Raw genomic sequence first — 13,677 nt, forward strand, 5'->3', positions numbered from 1 at the left:
TGCCCAGAGACAAGCCTCTTTGTGGGGCTTATTAGACCTCCTGGCTGGGCGGGTGAAGAACACAATGGAGGTCTGAGGAGGGAAGGGGAGTAGGGCAAGAGTTACCACAACTCAATCAGAGGAGAGGGGAACTTCCATAAGTAAGACGTTAAGCCTGCAACCTAGTGCTCTACTTGGAAAAAGGCTGGTTTGATGCTACTCACAATCTCTGGGTAGGGGAACCATCAATGGTGCACCAATGCCCATGAAGACATGTGACCCACATCAGACCATGCCTGGCACCTGTTCCTCTTCCCACTACACTGACCCTGGTGCTCACCACACACATGGTAACCTCGGCAACCCCCTATGACCCCCCCACCCCCACCCAAGAGGCCTAAAACCCTCCCCCAATATCCCCCCACTCTTTCCCTATCTCTACCCACTCACACATCCGGGGGCCTAGTACCCCCAGCCACACCCCCTCCTGCCTCACCTCCGACCCCCCCCTCACCACCAACTCTTGGACCCTCAACCCCCCTCCCAAGCCTGGAGGCTTGTGCTAAAAATACATGAATAATGTCACAAAGGCCTGCCTGCTCCAGAACATACAATGCATTCCTCACATCCCTACAGCCATGGGGAGAAGGGGCTGATTGATATAGACAGGGTCAGGATGTCCCAGGGAATGAAAAAGCAGGAAGCGAGAGAGGCAGAGAGGGAGGGAGAGAGAGGGAAGGGATAGGGGGAGGGGGAAGGGAGAGAGGGAGGGGAAAGGGAGAGGTAGGGATGAAGGGAGAGAGGGTGAGGAAGGGAGAAGAGCGGGGGGAGTAGGAAGAGGAGAGAGAGGGACAGAGAGTGTGATATAGAGAACAAGAAAAAGAAATGGAGAGTGGGAGAGCGAGAGATCATGAATGAAGGGCAGGAGAGTGAAGGACAAAAAGAGAGAACAAACTGCCTAAACCTGACTCTGGTCTCCCACCCTGTCTTCTAGCCTCAGGACACAACTTCCAGGAGTGGAGGAGAGCAGCACAGAGCTGAGGAGGGATATAGAGCAGGGAGGTTGGGAGGGAGGCCGCTGGGTTAGCGCCAATGGAGAGGTCTAGCGTAGCCCTGTTCGGAACCATAGGAATAGAATCAAAATTCTATCATGATTCTATTTCTATGATCGGAGGGCTGCCACAGTTCTGATGCTCCTGGATGAGAGCTCCACTACCGTGGGCTTGGCCTGGGAGCTCAGTGTCCTCTCCCAGGAAGATACGTTCCCTGACTATTCTTAGATGATAAATCACATCAGTTTCCCGCTGCCAGTCAGAAGGATTTGCCAGAGGAGCGTTTCAGCAGCCTGTCATCATCTAACGACCAGGGGAAGGGTCTGTATCCCACATGGCACCCTATTCCCTATGTAGTGCACTTCTTTTGACTAGGTCCAATGGGATTATGGTCAAAATAAGTGCACTGTATATGTAGGGAATAGGGTGCCATTAAGGACACCGTCTTGGAGTACACAGAACTGTAATAATGTTTAGAAAATATGTGGAGGGAAAATTCCCCATTGCAGCAAATACAGTGTTTGTGTTTGTGTGTGAATCCATGCATCTGTCTGTGTGTGTATGCACGTATCTCTGCGCGCATGTGTGTGTCCGTGCATAGTGTGTCTGACTCACATGTGTTGCGATGCGTTGGGGAACATCTCTGAGTACTGTGGGGCTGAGTCCTCTGGGCCATGGGGGGCAGCGTGGCTGAGGACCATCATCACTGGCCGGTGAGGGTAAACCTTCTTGGACATCCGGAAGAAGTTGATACTGTCGTTGGTGATCAGGTCCGTGAAATAGTCCTGCAACAGGGGGAAACGTAGTATTAAATACTCATTGTGTGGACAAATAGGTTTGTATTGTACAGGTTAGGTTACAAGGGGTGATTTCTTTAGTCCTGGACTTCAGATCGTGTTTAATGGAGACGATCCATAGAAAGTGCTTCATCGTGCCCAAAGTGCCCATCCAGGGATGTCCCCCATCCAGGGCTGTCCCCCATCCAGGGCTGTACCCATCCAGGGCTGTCCCCCATCCAGGGCTATCCCCCATCCAGGGCTGTCCCCATCCAGGGCTGTCCCCCATCGAGGGCTGTCCCCCATCCAGGGCTGTCCCCCATCCAGGGCTGTCCCCCATCCAGGGCTGTCCCCATCCAGGGCTGTCCCCCATCCAGTGCTGTCCCCATCCAGGGCTGTCCCCATCCAGGGCTGTCCCCCATCCAGGACTGTCCCCCAACCAGGGCTGTCCCCCATCCAGGGCTGTCCCCATCCAGGGCTGTCCCCATCCAGGGCTGTCCCCCATCCAGGGCTGTCCCCCATCCAGGGCTGTCCCCATCCAGGGCTGTCCCCCATCCAGGGATGTCCCCCATCCAGGGATGTCCCCCAAATGACACCCTCTTCCCTAAATAAGGTGCTACTTTAACCAGAGCAGCCCAGATCTACACAAAACTTTAGACACGGAGAAGCCACTATTCTGCTCTCCAAATTCCTCCTAACTCCCAATCCAGTAGCAATCCACTGAGTTAGCAGCTGGCTACTCGCCTGTGTGTGTTTGCAGTGTGTGTGTGCATGTGAGCTCTGCATGTGTGTGTGTGTGGGTGTGCGCGCGTGTGTGCATGTGTGTGTGTGTGTGTGTGTGTGTAAGCGGTTGCCTCATGAGTGGTCCTGTGAGCCGGGGGGACAGTATTGACTATGACACCGGTGTTGACACTAACACTTGATGGTGAGAGGAGGTCAGTGGTCTCAGCCGGCGCGGTGTTATGACAACACTGAAGTCTCCCCCTCTCTCTCCCCCTCTCCCTTTCCTCTCTCTCACTTTATCCCTCAACCTCTCTCTCTCTCACACACCTCCCCTCTCTCTCTCTCTCACACACACTCCTCTCTCTCTCTCACACCCCCCCCCCTCTCTCTCTCTCTCACACACACACACCCCCCCTCTCTCTCTCAAAAGAAAGGAGGAATGTACAGATCAGGCAAGACTGTGGAGCAATGGGCTTGGGGCCGGTCAGGTCAGGTGGGGGCCTCGCTAGGAGCCTCAACCTAGCTGCAGTGCACTAACCCTAGGGTGGAACAAAGAGGGAGAGGGGGTAGGAGATAGGAAGGACACCTGGTTCTCCTCACGCTTTACCCCCCAGGCAGACCCTTCTCCCCGGGGTAACGCTAACAGGGTCTCTGGGTCAGGCTGCGGATAGGTTAAGGGCTGGGGCTGAGGATGGCTGGTTTAAGAGAGGGAACGAGTGGCACAGCAGTATAAGACACTGCATCTCAGTGCTAGAGGCGTCACTACAGACACCCTGGTTCGAATCCAGGTGCACAACTGGCCCAGCGTGGTCCGGGTTTGGCCGTCATTGTAAATAAGAATTTGTTCTTAAATGACTCGCCTAGTCAAATAAAAGATTAAATAACATTTTAAAAAACTAACGTCAGCCGTGAACAGCCACGCGCAGCAGATCACCTGCTGGGTGTCCACCAAAAGTGGCGAACTGTTGGGGAAACACAACCAGAAATTCAGCCCAATGCTCTGTGGTCAGATGCAATAGGACCTGGCGTTGGTTATAATGTGTCCTCTCTCTAAGGCTGTTTCCTAGAGGCCTCGTCCTCCAAGGCTTCAGCAGAGCTGAAAGGGGAAGAGATATGTATCCCCTCTTAGACAGTGTGCTGTGTTGCAGTATGCCTATTACCATTCATTACCTTGACGATATTAGCAGCGGTATGTCACGACCACTGACCCAGTAATCCCATATGTCTAAAACTAAGCCAGAGAAACTCTAATGGGAAGTTCACGTCAGAGTGTTCACTAACTTCCCGTCACTTTAACTAGCCTACGTCTGTGCCCTGTGGCACAAAAATGGAAACATTATTCCCTAGATCGTGCACTACTTCTAACAAGTGTCCTATGGACCCCTGGTCAAAAGTAGTGCGCCGTATAGGGAATAAGGTGTCATTTGAGACTGCTGGAGGGTAACTCAGGTCAGAGTCATGGTGGTTTGGAGTAGAGTAAGACGATAATACCATGGTAATGCCATGTGCGTGCAATCTACCAGCCTCTCCCTCCCTCCAGCCAGTAAGTCATTAAAGTCAGCTATAAAACCATTAATAGCTCCAAGATGAATCACGTTAAATCTGATTTACACCATTTCAGGGAAATCCCCGCTAACCCTAGGTTCACTTTGACCTGACAGGGCTCCTGGCAGGGCTGACAGTGTGCAATGGTGCCATGCTAACGTGCCACTGGTTAAAGTCATGCTTAGCTAATAGTTATGGCAACTTGAGAGAGAGAGAGAGAGAAAAAAAAACATTCCCATGAAGACCACAGCTCCTTGAAGAGTTTCTTTAGGAAGTTCAGCTTGAAGGGACACTGAATGGGGGCCGTCAGTCTGTCATGGAGTGAGAGGCAAGCCTGAAGAAGCTGGAGAAGCGGAGGGCGGGAGTGAAAACCTTGGGCATCACATCCCGAGTCCCAACTCAGAGCGTTACAAATGGAGACGGAAAGTTCCTGGTAGTGAATACATGGTCAGGTCAACAGAATTTGACGATGCCCTGGCATTGCCCACTGTACACACAGAGAGATGTTCCCTGAACTTCTCACCGTCTATTGACCCTCTACTGCCCACTGTGACTGGTGACTGCCCAGTGAACTGTACACAGGAGGACTGCCATCCAAATCACTATCACTGTCCACAAGTCTACACAATGGGATCTGGCTAGTGTGTGTCTCTCTCTGTGTGTGTGTGTGTGTGTGTGTGTGTGTGTGTGTGTGTGTGTGTGTGTGTGTGTGTGTGTGTGTGTGTGTGTGTGTGTGTGTGTGTGTGTGTGTGTGTGTGTGTGTGTGTGCGCGTGCGTGTGTGTTACAGTATGCGTGCGCGCCTGTGTGTGTCCACTGCCCGCCACAGGTTTTAATTTATAGGGTCCACTTGGGTCTGAAATAACAACATGCTCGTCTACTCGTCTCCCAATCCCGTAAACACCTCAGCCTCAACTCGTGGGTAATTTAACACCTCTGTCTAACTCAACAAGACAAGCCATTTGACGTCTGAGTACCATGCCAAGCATTTATTTACCCATCTTTCTGACAGCCACTGAAACACCCTGGTCAACATGAACCCATGCCCTTTGGACTACGCTAGCTGGCAGGACATTGACACAGAGCAGGGGAGTGCATCCCAAATGGCACCCTATTCCCTATGCAGTGTATTACTTTTGACCAGGGTCAATAGGGCTCTGGTCAGAAAATAGTCCACTATATAGGGAATAGGGTGCCATTTGGGATGCACCCCAGCACTGGGAAAGACTGACTGCTTTTACTAAAAACACAGAGAGAGATGGGAGAGGGGGGACGCCCTCCTGATGCCATGCGGAAGCCCCATCCCCTCCACAATCATGGAGTTATCACTTCACTCCTAGCCAGCGTCTGACACTGACATGACAAAATGATTCCCCTTCCTTTAGCCATCCAGAGATGTACAGTAACATGGAGAGACTCCACAACACCCAGAGAGAGAGAAAGAGAGAGAGATAGAGAAAGAATAACAGAAGCAGACGAACTCCACAACCTCAGAAAGAGACAGAAAGAGAGAGAGAGCTGCATTTCCTGACAAAATGTCAAAAATATAAAATAATTAGAGAGTGTCATTTCCCCAAATTTGAAACCCTTATTCAAGGTTTCAAAGACCTCTCTGATGAGAGTAGGCCACCCGTCCTGTTGGGGGAGGACACAGAGAGCTGTGGGTTGGCAGCGCACTACATTGCTGCCTGCCATAAGTTGAGGGACAGTGTCTGACAGACCAATCAACCTACATATGTCCTCTACTGTATGCTTATTGTTATTGTTCAATATATGGTTATTTTGACACTTGGTTATTGTTGTTTTGATTCTCATTTTTACATTGTAAATATCCAAAATAATTGTTACGTCATGCCAATAAAGCAAATTTAATTTAATTGAAATTGAGAGAGAGACAGAAAGACAGAAAGAGAGAGAGAAAGAGACAGATAGGCAGAGAGCAAGAGAGAGACAGATAGAGAGAGACAGAGAGAGAGAGAGAGAGAAAGAGACAGATAGGCAGAGAGCAAGAGAGAGAGACAGAGAGAGAGAGAGAGAGAGAGAGACAGAGGCAGAGACAGATAAAGAGACAGATAGACAGAGAGCAAGAGAGAGAGAGAGAGAGAGAGACAGAGACAGAGAGACAGAGAGCAAGAGAGAGACAGAGAGAGAGATAAAGGGACAGATAGGCAGAGAACAAGAGAGAGACAGACAGACAGAGAGAGAGAGAGACAGAGAGACAGAGAGAGAGAGAGAGAGAGAGAGAGAGAGAAAGAGAGAGAGAGAGACAGATAGGCAGAGAGCAAGAGAGAGACAGAGAGAGAGACAGAGACATAGAGAGAGATAAAGAGACAGATAGGCAGAGAGCAAGAGAGAGAGAGAGACAGATAGGCAGAGAGCAAGAGAGAGACAGAGACATAAAGAGACAGATAGGCAGAGAGCAAGAGAGAGACAGAGACATAAAGAGACAGATAGGCAGAGAGCAAGAGAGAGAGAGAGAGAGAGGGAGATAAAGCAGGGTGGTCATTTCTAAGGGTAATGTAACTTCTAACCCCCTGGAGGCAGCCAACACGTCTGCTTTACGATCTTTAAACGTTGTGGCACGCCACAATAAAATAAAACTGTCTCTCAGAGCAAACTCCCGAGACGCCACTTCAAATTACTAATTTCAACACTTCCCCTTAAATTTACCCAGGATTCCTAGCCTGGCTAGGGCACGCCAGAGACATAAACCAATAGGAACCCTGCAATTAGTCGGGAAAAGACCTTACATTCAATTACATTCAGTCATAAAGGAAGAACAAATAGGTGCTTGAGATTAATGGGGCATCTTTAAGGGCAGACAGGGACTGGACGCACGCGCACACACACACACACACACACACACACACACCACTGGCAGGCATGCAGACATACCTTGGCATATTCTGCACCGTGCTTCTCCTTGTAACCGTTCCGACAGACGGTGTAATTATAAAATCTGGAATTTTTGATCAGCCCCACCCACTCCCGCCACCCAGGAGGGATGTAGCTGCCGTTGTACTCGTTCAGGTACTTCCCAAAGAACGCTGGGATGGAACAGAGGAGAGAGAGAGAAAAGAGAATTACAATTAGAGAAGCCTTCATGTAGAAATGTTACTTTGGCTTCACAGACATTAAAACATTATCCTTGAAAAGACTACAGAGATGAGAGGAGGCTGATATATTGGCTCTGATTTATTGTCTGATTTAGAACCTGTAAGAAATGTCTCTAAATCTAATGATTCACTGGCAATTTTTGGAAGCTTGACGAGCAATGTTTCTCATAACCACAGAGTAGGGTAGTGAACTGACTCGATAAATATCAGCAATGTTTCTCATAACCACAGAGTAGGGTAGTGAACTGACTCGATAAATATCAGCAATGTTTCTCATAACCACAGAGTAGGGTAGTGAACTGACTCGATAAATATCAGCAATGTTTCTCATAACCACAGAGTAGGGTAGTGAACTGACTCGATAAATATCTGCAATTTTTTCCCTGTTGTGTGACCTTTCTCTGACCCTAACACCCCACAAACACCTCAGCCCCATGAATCCTGTACCTGGAACTGTTTGTTGACAATGTGTTGTGTTTGTATGCCTCGAACTCTGTCCCTCCCTCTCTCTCTTCTCCTAACTATCTCTCTATCTCTCCCCAGTAGCAGCCTCCTGGGCACGGGGCCAGTCTACCCAGAGAGAGCTAATTGTAGACCAACATATCAGCTCCAAAACCACAGCCCTCTTCGCTCTGCAAGCCACAGGACCCCATTGAGCTGCCCAGCCCAGAGCCTGTACGCCTCCCCACATGCCTGCCCTCCAAGCCATCACTCAGGCAGACACTAGCTGATGAGCCCCGACAGGAGCCTGGCACCCACACCATGTTTGCATTTCTCACAGCAGACAGACAGGCTGGGGGGGAGGGAGGCAGATAGAGAGGGAGGGAGACAGGCAGATAGAGGGGGAGGGAGGCAGGCAGATAGATAGAGAGGGAGGGAGGCAGGCAGATAGAGGGGGAGGGAGACAGGCAGATGAAGGGGGAGGGAGACAGGCAGATAGAGGGGGAGGGAGACAGGCAGATAGAGAGGGAGGGAGGCAGGCAGATAGAGGGGGAGGGAGACAGGCAGATAGAGGGGGAGGGAGACAGGCAGAGAGGGAGGGAGACAGGCAGATAGAGGGGGAGGCAGATAGGCAGAGAGGGAGGGAGGGAGAAAGGCAGAGAGGGAGGGAGGGAGGCAGGCAGATAGAGGGGGAGGGAGACAGGCAGATAAAGGGGGAGGGAGACAGGCAGATAGAGGGTGAGGCAGACAGGCAGGGTAGAGGGGGAGGGAGACAGGCAGGGTAGAGGGCGAGGCAGACAGGCAGGGTAGAGGGCGAGGCAGACAGGCAGGGTAGAGGGGGAGGGAGACAGGCAGATAGAGGGGGAGGGAGGCAGGCAGATAGAGAGGGAGGGAGGCAGGCAGATAGAGGGGGAGGGAGACAGGCAGATAGAGAGAGAGGGAGACAGGCAGATAGAGAGGGAAGGAGACAGACAGAGAGGGAGGGAGACAGGCAGATAGAGGGGGAGGGAGACAGGCAGATAAAGGGGGAGGGAGACAGGCAGATAGAGGGCGAGGCAGACAGGCAGGGTAGAGGGGGAGGGAGACAGGCAGGGTAGAGGGCGAGGCAGACAGGCAGGGTAGAGGGGGAGGGAGACAGGCAGATAGAGGGGGAGGGAGGCAGGCAGATAGAGAGGGAGGGAGGCAGGCAGATAGAGGGGGAGGGAGACAGGCAGATAGAGGGGGAGGGAGACAGGCAGATAGAGGGGGAGGGAGGCAGGCAGATAGAGGGGGAGGGAGACAGGCAGATAGAGGGGGAGGGAGACAGGCAGATAGAAGGGGAAGGAGACAGACAGATAGAGAGGGAGGGAGACAGGCAGATAGAGGGGGAGGGAGACAGGCAGATAGAGGGGGAGGGAGACAGGCAGATAGAGAGAGAGGGAGACAGGCAGATAGAGAGGGAGGGAGGCAGGCAGATAGAGGGGGAGGGAGACAGGCAGATAGAGGGGGAAGGAGACAGACAGATAGAGAGGGAGGGAGACAGGCAGATAGAGGGGGAGGGAGACAGGCAGATAGAGGGGGAAGGAGACAGACAGATAGAGAGGGAGGGAGACAGGCAGATAGAGGGGGAGGGAGACAGGCAGATAGAGGGGGAGGGAGACAGGCAGATAGAGAGAGAGGGAGACAGGCAGATAGAGAGGGAGGGAGGCAGGCAGATAGAGGGGGAGGGAGACAGGCAGATAGAGGGGGAAGGAGACAGACAGATAGAGAGGGAGGGAGACAGGCAGATAGAGGGGGAGGGAGACAGGCAGATAGAGGGGGAAGGAGACAGACAGATAGAGAGGGAGGGAGACAGGCAGATAGAGGGCGAGGCAGACAGACAGGGTAGAGGGGGAGGGAGACAGGCAGATATATGGGGAGGGAGACAGGCAGATATATGGGGATAGAGACAGACAGATAGAGGGGGAGGGAGACAGGTAGATATATGGGGAGGGAGACAGGTAGATATATGGGGAGGGAGACAGGTAGATATATGGGGAGGGAGACAGGTAGATACATGGGGAGGGAGACAGGTAGATATATGGGGAGGGAGACAGGCAGATATATGGGGAGGGAGACAGGTAGATATATGGGGAGGGAGACAGGTAGATACATGGGGAGGGAGACAGGTAGATATATGGGGAGGGAGACAGGCAGATATATGGGGAGGGAGACAGGCAGATATATGGGCAGGGAGACAGGCAGATATATGGGGAGGGAGACAGGCAGATAGAGAGGGAGGGAGACAGGCAGATAGAGGGGGAGGGAGACAGGCAGATAGAGAGAGAGGGAGACAGGCAGATAGAGAGGGAGGGAGACAGACAGATAGAGAGAGAGGGAGACAGGCAGATAGAGGGGGAGGGAGACAGGCAGATAGAGGGGGAGGGAGACAGGCAGAGAGGGAGGGAGACAGGCAGATAGAGGGGGAGGCAGATAGGCAGAGAGGGAGGGAGGGAGAAAGGCAGAGAGGGAGGGAGGGAGGCAGGCAGATAGAGGGGGAGGGAGACAGGCAGATAAAGGGGGAGGGAGACAGGCAGATAGAGGGTGAGGCAGACAGGCAGGGTAGAGGGGGAGGGAGACAGGCAGGGTAGAGGGCGAGGCAGACAGGCAGGGTAGAGGGCGAGGCAGACAGGCAGGGTAGAGGGGGAGGGAGACAGGCAGATAGAGGGGGAGGGAGGCAGGCAGATAGAGAGGGAGGGAGGCAGGCAGATAGAGGGGGAGGGAGACAGGCAGATAGAGAGAGAGGGAGACAGGCAGATAGAGAGGGAAGGAGACAGACAGAGAGGGAGGGAGACAGGCAGATAGAGGGGGAGGGAGACAGGCAGATAAAGGGGGAGGGAGACAGGCAGATAGAGGGCGAGGCAGACAGGCAGGGTAGAGGGGGAGGGAGACAGGCAGGGTAGAGGGCGAGGCAGACAGGCAGGGTAGAGGGGGAGGGAGACAGGCAGATAGAGGGGGAGGGAGGCAGGCAGATAGAGAGGGAGGGAGGCAGGCAGATAGAGGGGGAGGGAGACAGGCAGATAGAGGGGGAGGGAGACAGGCAGATAGAGGGGGAGGGAGGCAGGCAGATAGAGGGGGAGGGAGACAGGCAGATAGAGGGGGAGGGAGACAGGCAGATAGAAGGGGAAGGAGACAGACAGATAGAGAGGGAGGGAGACAGGCAGATAGAGGGGGAGGGAGACAGGCAGATAGAGGGGGAGGGAGACAGGCAGATAGAGAGAGAGGGAGACAGGCAGATAGAGAGGGAGGGAGGCAGGCAGATAGAGGGGGAGGGAGACAGGCAGATAGAGGGGGAAGGAGACAGACAGATAGAGAGGGAGGGAGACAGGCAGATAGAGGGGGAGGGAGACAGGCAGATAGAGGGGGAAGGAGACAGACAGATAGAGAGGGAGGGAGACAGGCAGATAGAGGGGGAGGGAGACAGGCAGATAGAGGGGGAGGGAGACAGGCAGATAGAGAGAGAGGGAGACAGGCAGATAGAGAGGGAGGGAGGCAGGCAGATAGAGGGGGAGGGAGACAGGCAGATAGAGGGGGAAGGAGACAGACAGATAGAGAGGGAGGGAGACAGGCAGATAGAGGGGGAGGGAGACAGGCAGATAGAGGGGGAAGGAGACAGACAGATAGAGAGGGAGGGAGACAGGCAGATAGAGGGCGAGGCAGACAGACAGGGTAGAGGGGGAGGGAGACAGGCAGATATATGGGGAGGGAGACAGGCAGATATATGGGGATAGAGACAGACAGATAGAGGGGGAGGGAGACAGGTAGATATATGGGGAGGGAGACAGGTAGATATATGGGGAGGGAGACAGGTAGATATATGGGGAGGGAGACAGGTAGATACATGGGGAGGGAGACAGGTAGATATATGGGGAGGGAGACAGGCAGATATATGGGGAGGGAGACAGGTAGATATATGGGGAGGGAGACAGGTAGATACATGGGGAGGGAGACAGGTAGATATATGGGGAGGGAGACAGGCAGATATATGGGGAGGGAGACAGGCAGATATATGGGCAGGGAGACAGGCAGATATATGGGGAGGGAGACAGGCAGATAGAGAGGGAGGGAGACAGGCAGATAGAGGGGGAGGGAGACAGGCAGATAGAGAGAGAGGGAGACAGGCAGATAGAGAGGGAGGGAGACAGACAGATAGAGAGAGAGGGAGACAGGCAGATAGAGGGGGAGGGAGACAGGCAGATAGAGGGGGAGGGAGACAGGCAGATAGAGGGGGAGGGAGACAGGCAGATAGAGGGGGAGGGAGACAGGCAGATAGAGGGGGAGGGAGACAGGCAGATAGAGGGGGAGGGAGACAGGCAGATAGAGAGAGAGGGAGACAGGCAGATAGAGAGGGAGGGAGACAGGCAGATAGATAGAGAGGGAGGGAGGCAGGCAGATGAAGGGGGAGGGAGACAGGCAGATAGAGGGGGAGGGAGACAGGCAGATAGAGAGGGAGGGAGGCAGGCAGATAGAGGGGGAGGGAGACAGGCAGATAGAGGGGGAGGGAGACAGGCAGATAGAGGGGGAGGGAGACAGGCAGAGAGGGAGGGAGACAGGCAGATAGAGGGGGAGGCAGACAGGCAGAGAGGGAGGGAGGGAGGGAGACAGGCAGAGAGGGAGGGAGGGAGGCAGGCAGATAGAGAGGGAGGGAGGCAGGCAGATAAAGGGGGGGGGAGACAGGCAGATAAAGGGGGAGGGAGACAGGCAGATAGAGGGCGAGGCAGACAGGCAGGGTAGAGGGGGAGGGAGACAGGCAGGGTAGAGGGGGAGGGAGACAGGCAGGGTAGAGGGCGAGGCAGACAGGCAGGGTAGAGGGGGAGGGAGACAGGCAGATAGAGGGGGAGGGAGGCAGGCAGATAGAGAGGGAGGGAGACAGGCAGATAGAGGGGGAGGGAGGCAGGCAGATAGAGGGGGAGGGAGACAGGCAGATAGAGGGGGAGGGAGACAGGCAGATATATGGGGAGGGAGACAGGCAGATATATGGGGAGGGAGACAGGTAGATATATGGGGAGGAAGAAAGGTAGATATATGGGGAGGGAGATAGGTAGATATATGGGGAGGGAGACAGGCAGATAGAGAGGGAGGGAGACAGGCAGATAGAGGGGGAGGGAGACAGGCAGATAGAGGGGGAGGGAGACAGGCAGATAGAGGGGGAGAGAGACAGGCAGATAGAGGGGGAGGGAGACAGGCAGATAGAGGGGGAGGGAGACAGGCAGATAGAGAGAGAGGGAGACAGGCAGATAGAGAGGGAGGGAGACAGGCGGATAGAGGGGGAGGGAGACAGGCAGATAGAGAGGGAGGGAGACAGGCAGATAGAGGGGGAGGGAGACAGGCAGATATATGGGGAGGGAGACAAATATATGGGGAGGGAGACAGGCGAATGGAGGGTCGGTTCCTGTAAAAAATGTGTGTTTGACTAAAAACAGGAGTGATTGTCAACAGGCATTTGGGGAGCTGGTGACTGACGGATCTCTGGCAGGGACTGTGTGTGCCACCTTACCTGTCCTGTATCCTGTATTGTTGAGGTAGACGGCGAAGGAGCGTGGTTCATGCTGGGCCTGCCAGGACGGCGATGAACAGTTCTCGTTGTTGGTGTAGGTGTTGTGGTTGTGAACGTACTTCCCAGTCAGCATGGACGAGCGCGACGGACAGCACATGGGCGTGCTCACAAAGGCATTGGTGAACGAGGTGCCTCCATCTTCCATTATCTTACGAGTCTTATTCATCACCTGAAGAGAGCCTAGCGGGGAGGAGGAACGAGGAGAAGGGAGAAATGAGGAAAGAAAGACATTAAAAGACGAACAGCAAGTTGAACAGTTCTCCAGAAACATTTCCGTGTGTCGCTGACGCCAATCATCACAGACTGCGGTCTTATAGACTTAACAGTGACCCATGTAACTAAATTACAACTGACACAGTTCAGACTGTTCTGTTCCATTTGTAGATCTTCCTTCATGACTTCTTAACCTGCTGCTCTGTAGTGACAGACAGTGTGGGAGATGGATTTTTGTCAGAGGAGGAGGATTGCAACA

At 53.5% G+C, this 13,677-nt stretch overlaps 1 protein-coding gene across 4 annotated transcripts in view; it reads right to left on the reverse strand.

Annotated features, from left to right (window-relative positions):
• The window catches only part of sulf1 (sulfatase 1), a 73,183-nt gene that overhangs the window by 32,335 nt on the left and 27,171 nt on the right, over window positions 1-13,677 (reverse strand). For all 4 annotated transcript variants that reach the window (XM_020494618.2, XM_020494617.2, XM_031836107.1 and 1 more), the window contains 3 exons: window positions 13,146-13,385; window positions 6,969-7,120; window positions 1,647-1,816 (listed from right to left, as the gene is read on the reverse strand). In XM_020494618.2, coding sequence (XP_020350207.1) covers window positions 1,647-1,816; window positions 6,969-7,120; window positions 13,146-13,385 — 562 coding nt within the window. The remainder of the gene's footprint in view (window positions 1-1,646; window positions 1,817-6,968; window positions 7,121-13,145; window positions 13,386-13,677) is intronic.

Source organism: Oncorhynchus kisutch, linkage group LG11, assembly GCF_002021735.2.
Source record: "Oncorhynchus kisutch isolate 150728-3 linkage group LG11, Okis_V2, whole genome shotgun sequence".
In the NCBI taxonomy this organism is placed as follows: Eukaryota; Metazoa; Chordata; class Actinopteri; order Salmoniformes; family Salmonidae; genus Oncorhynchus; species Oncorhynchus kisutch.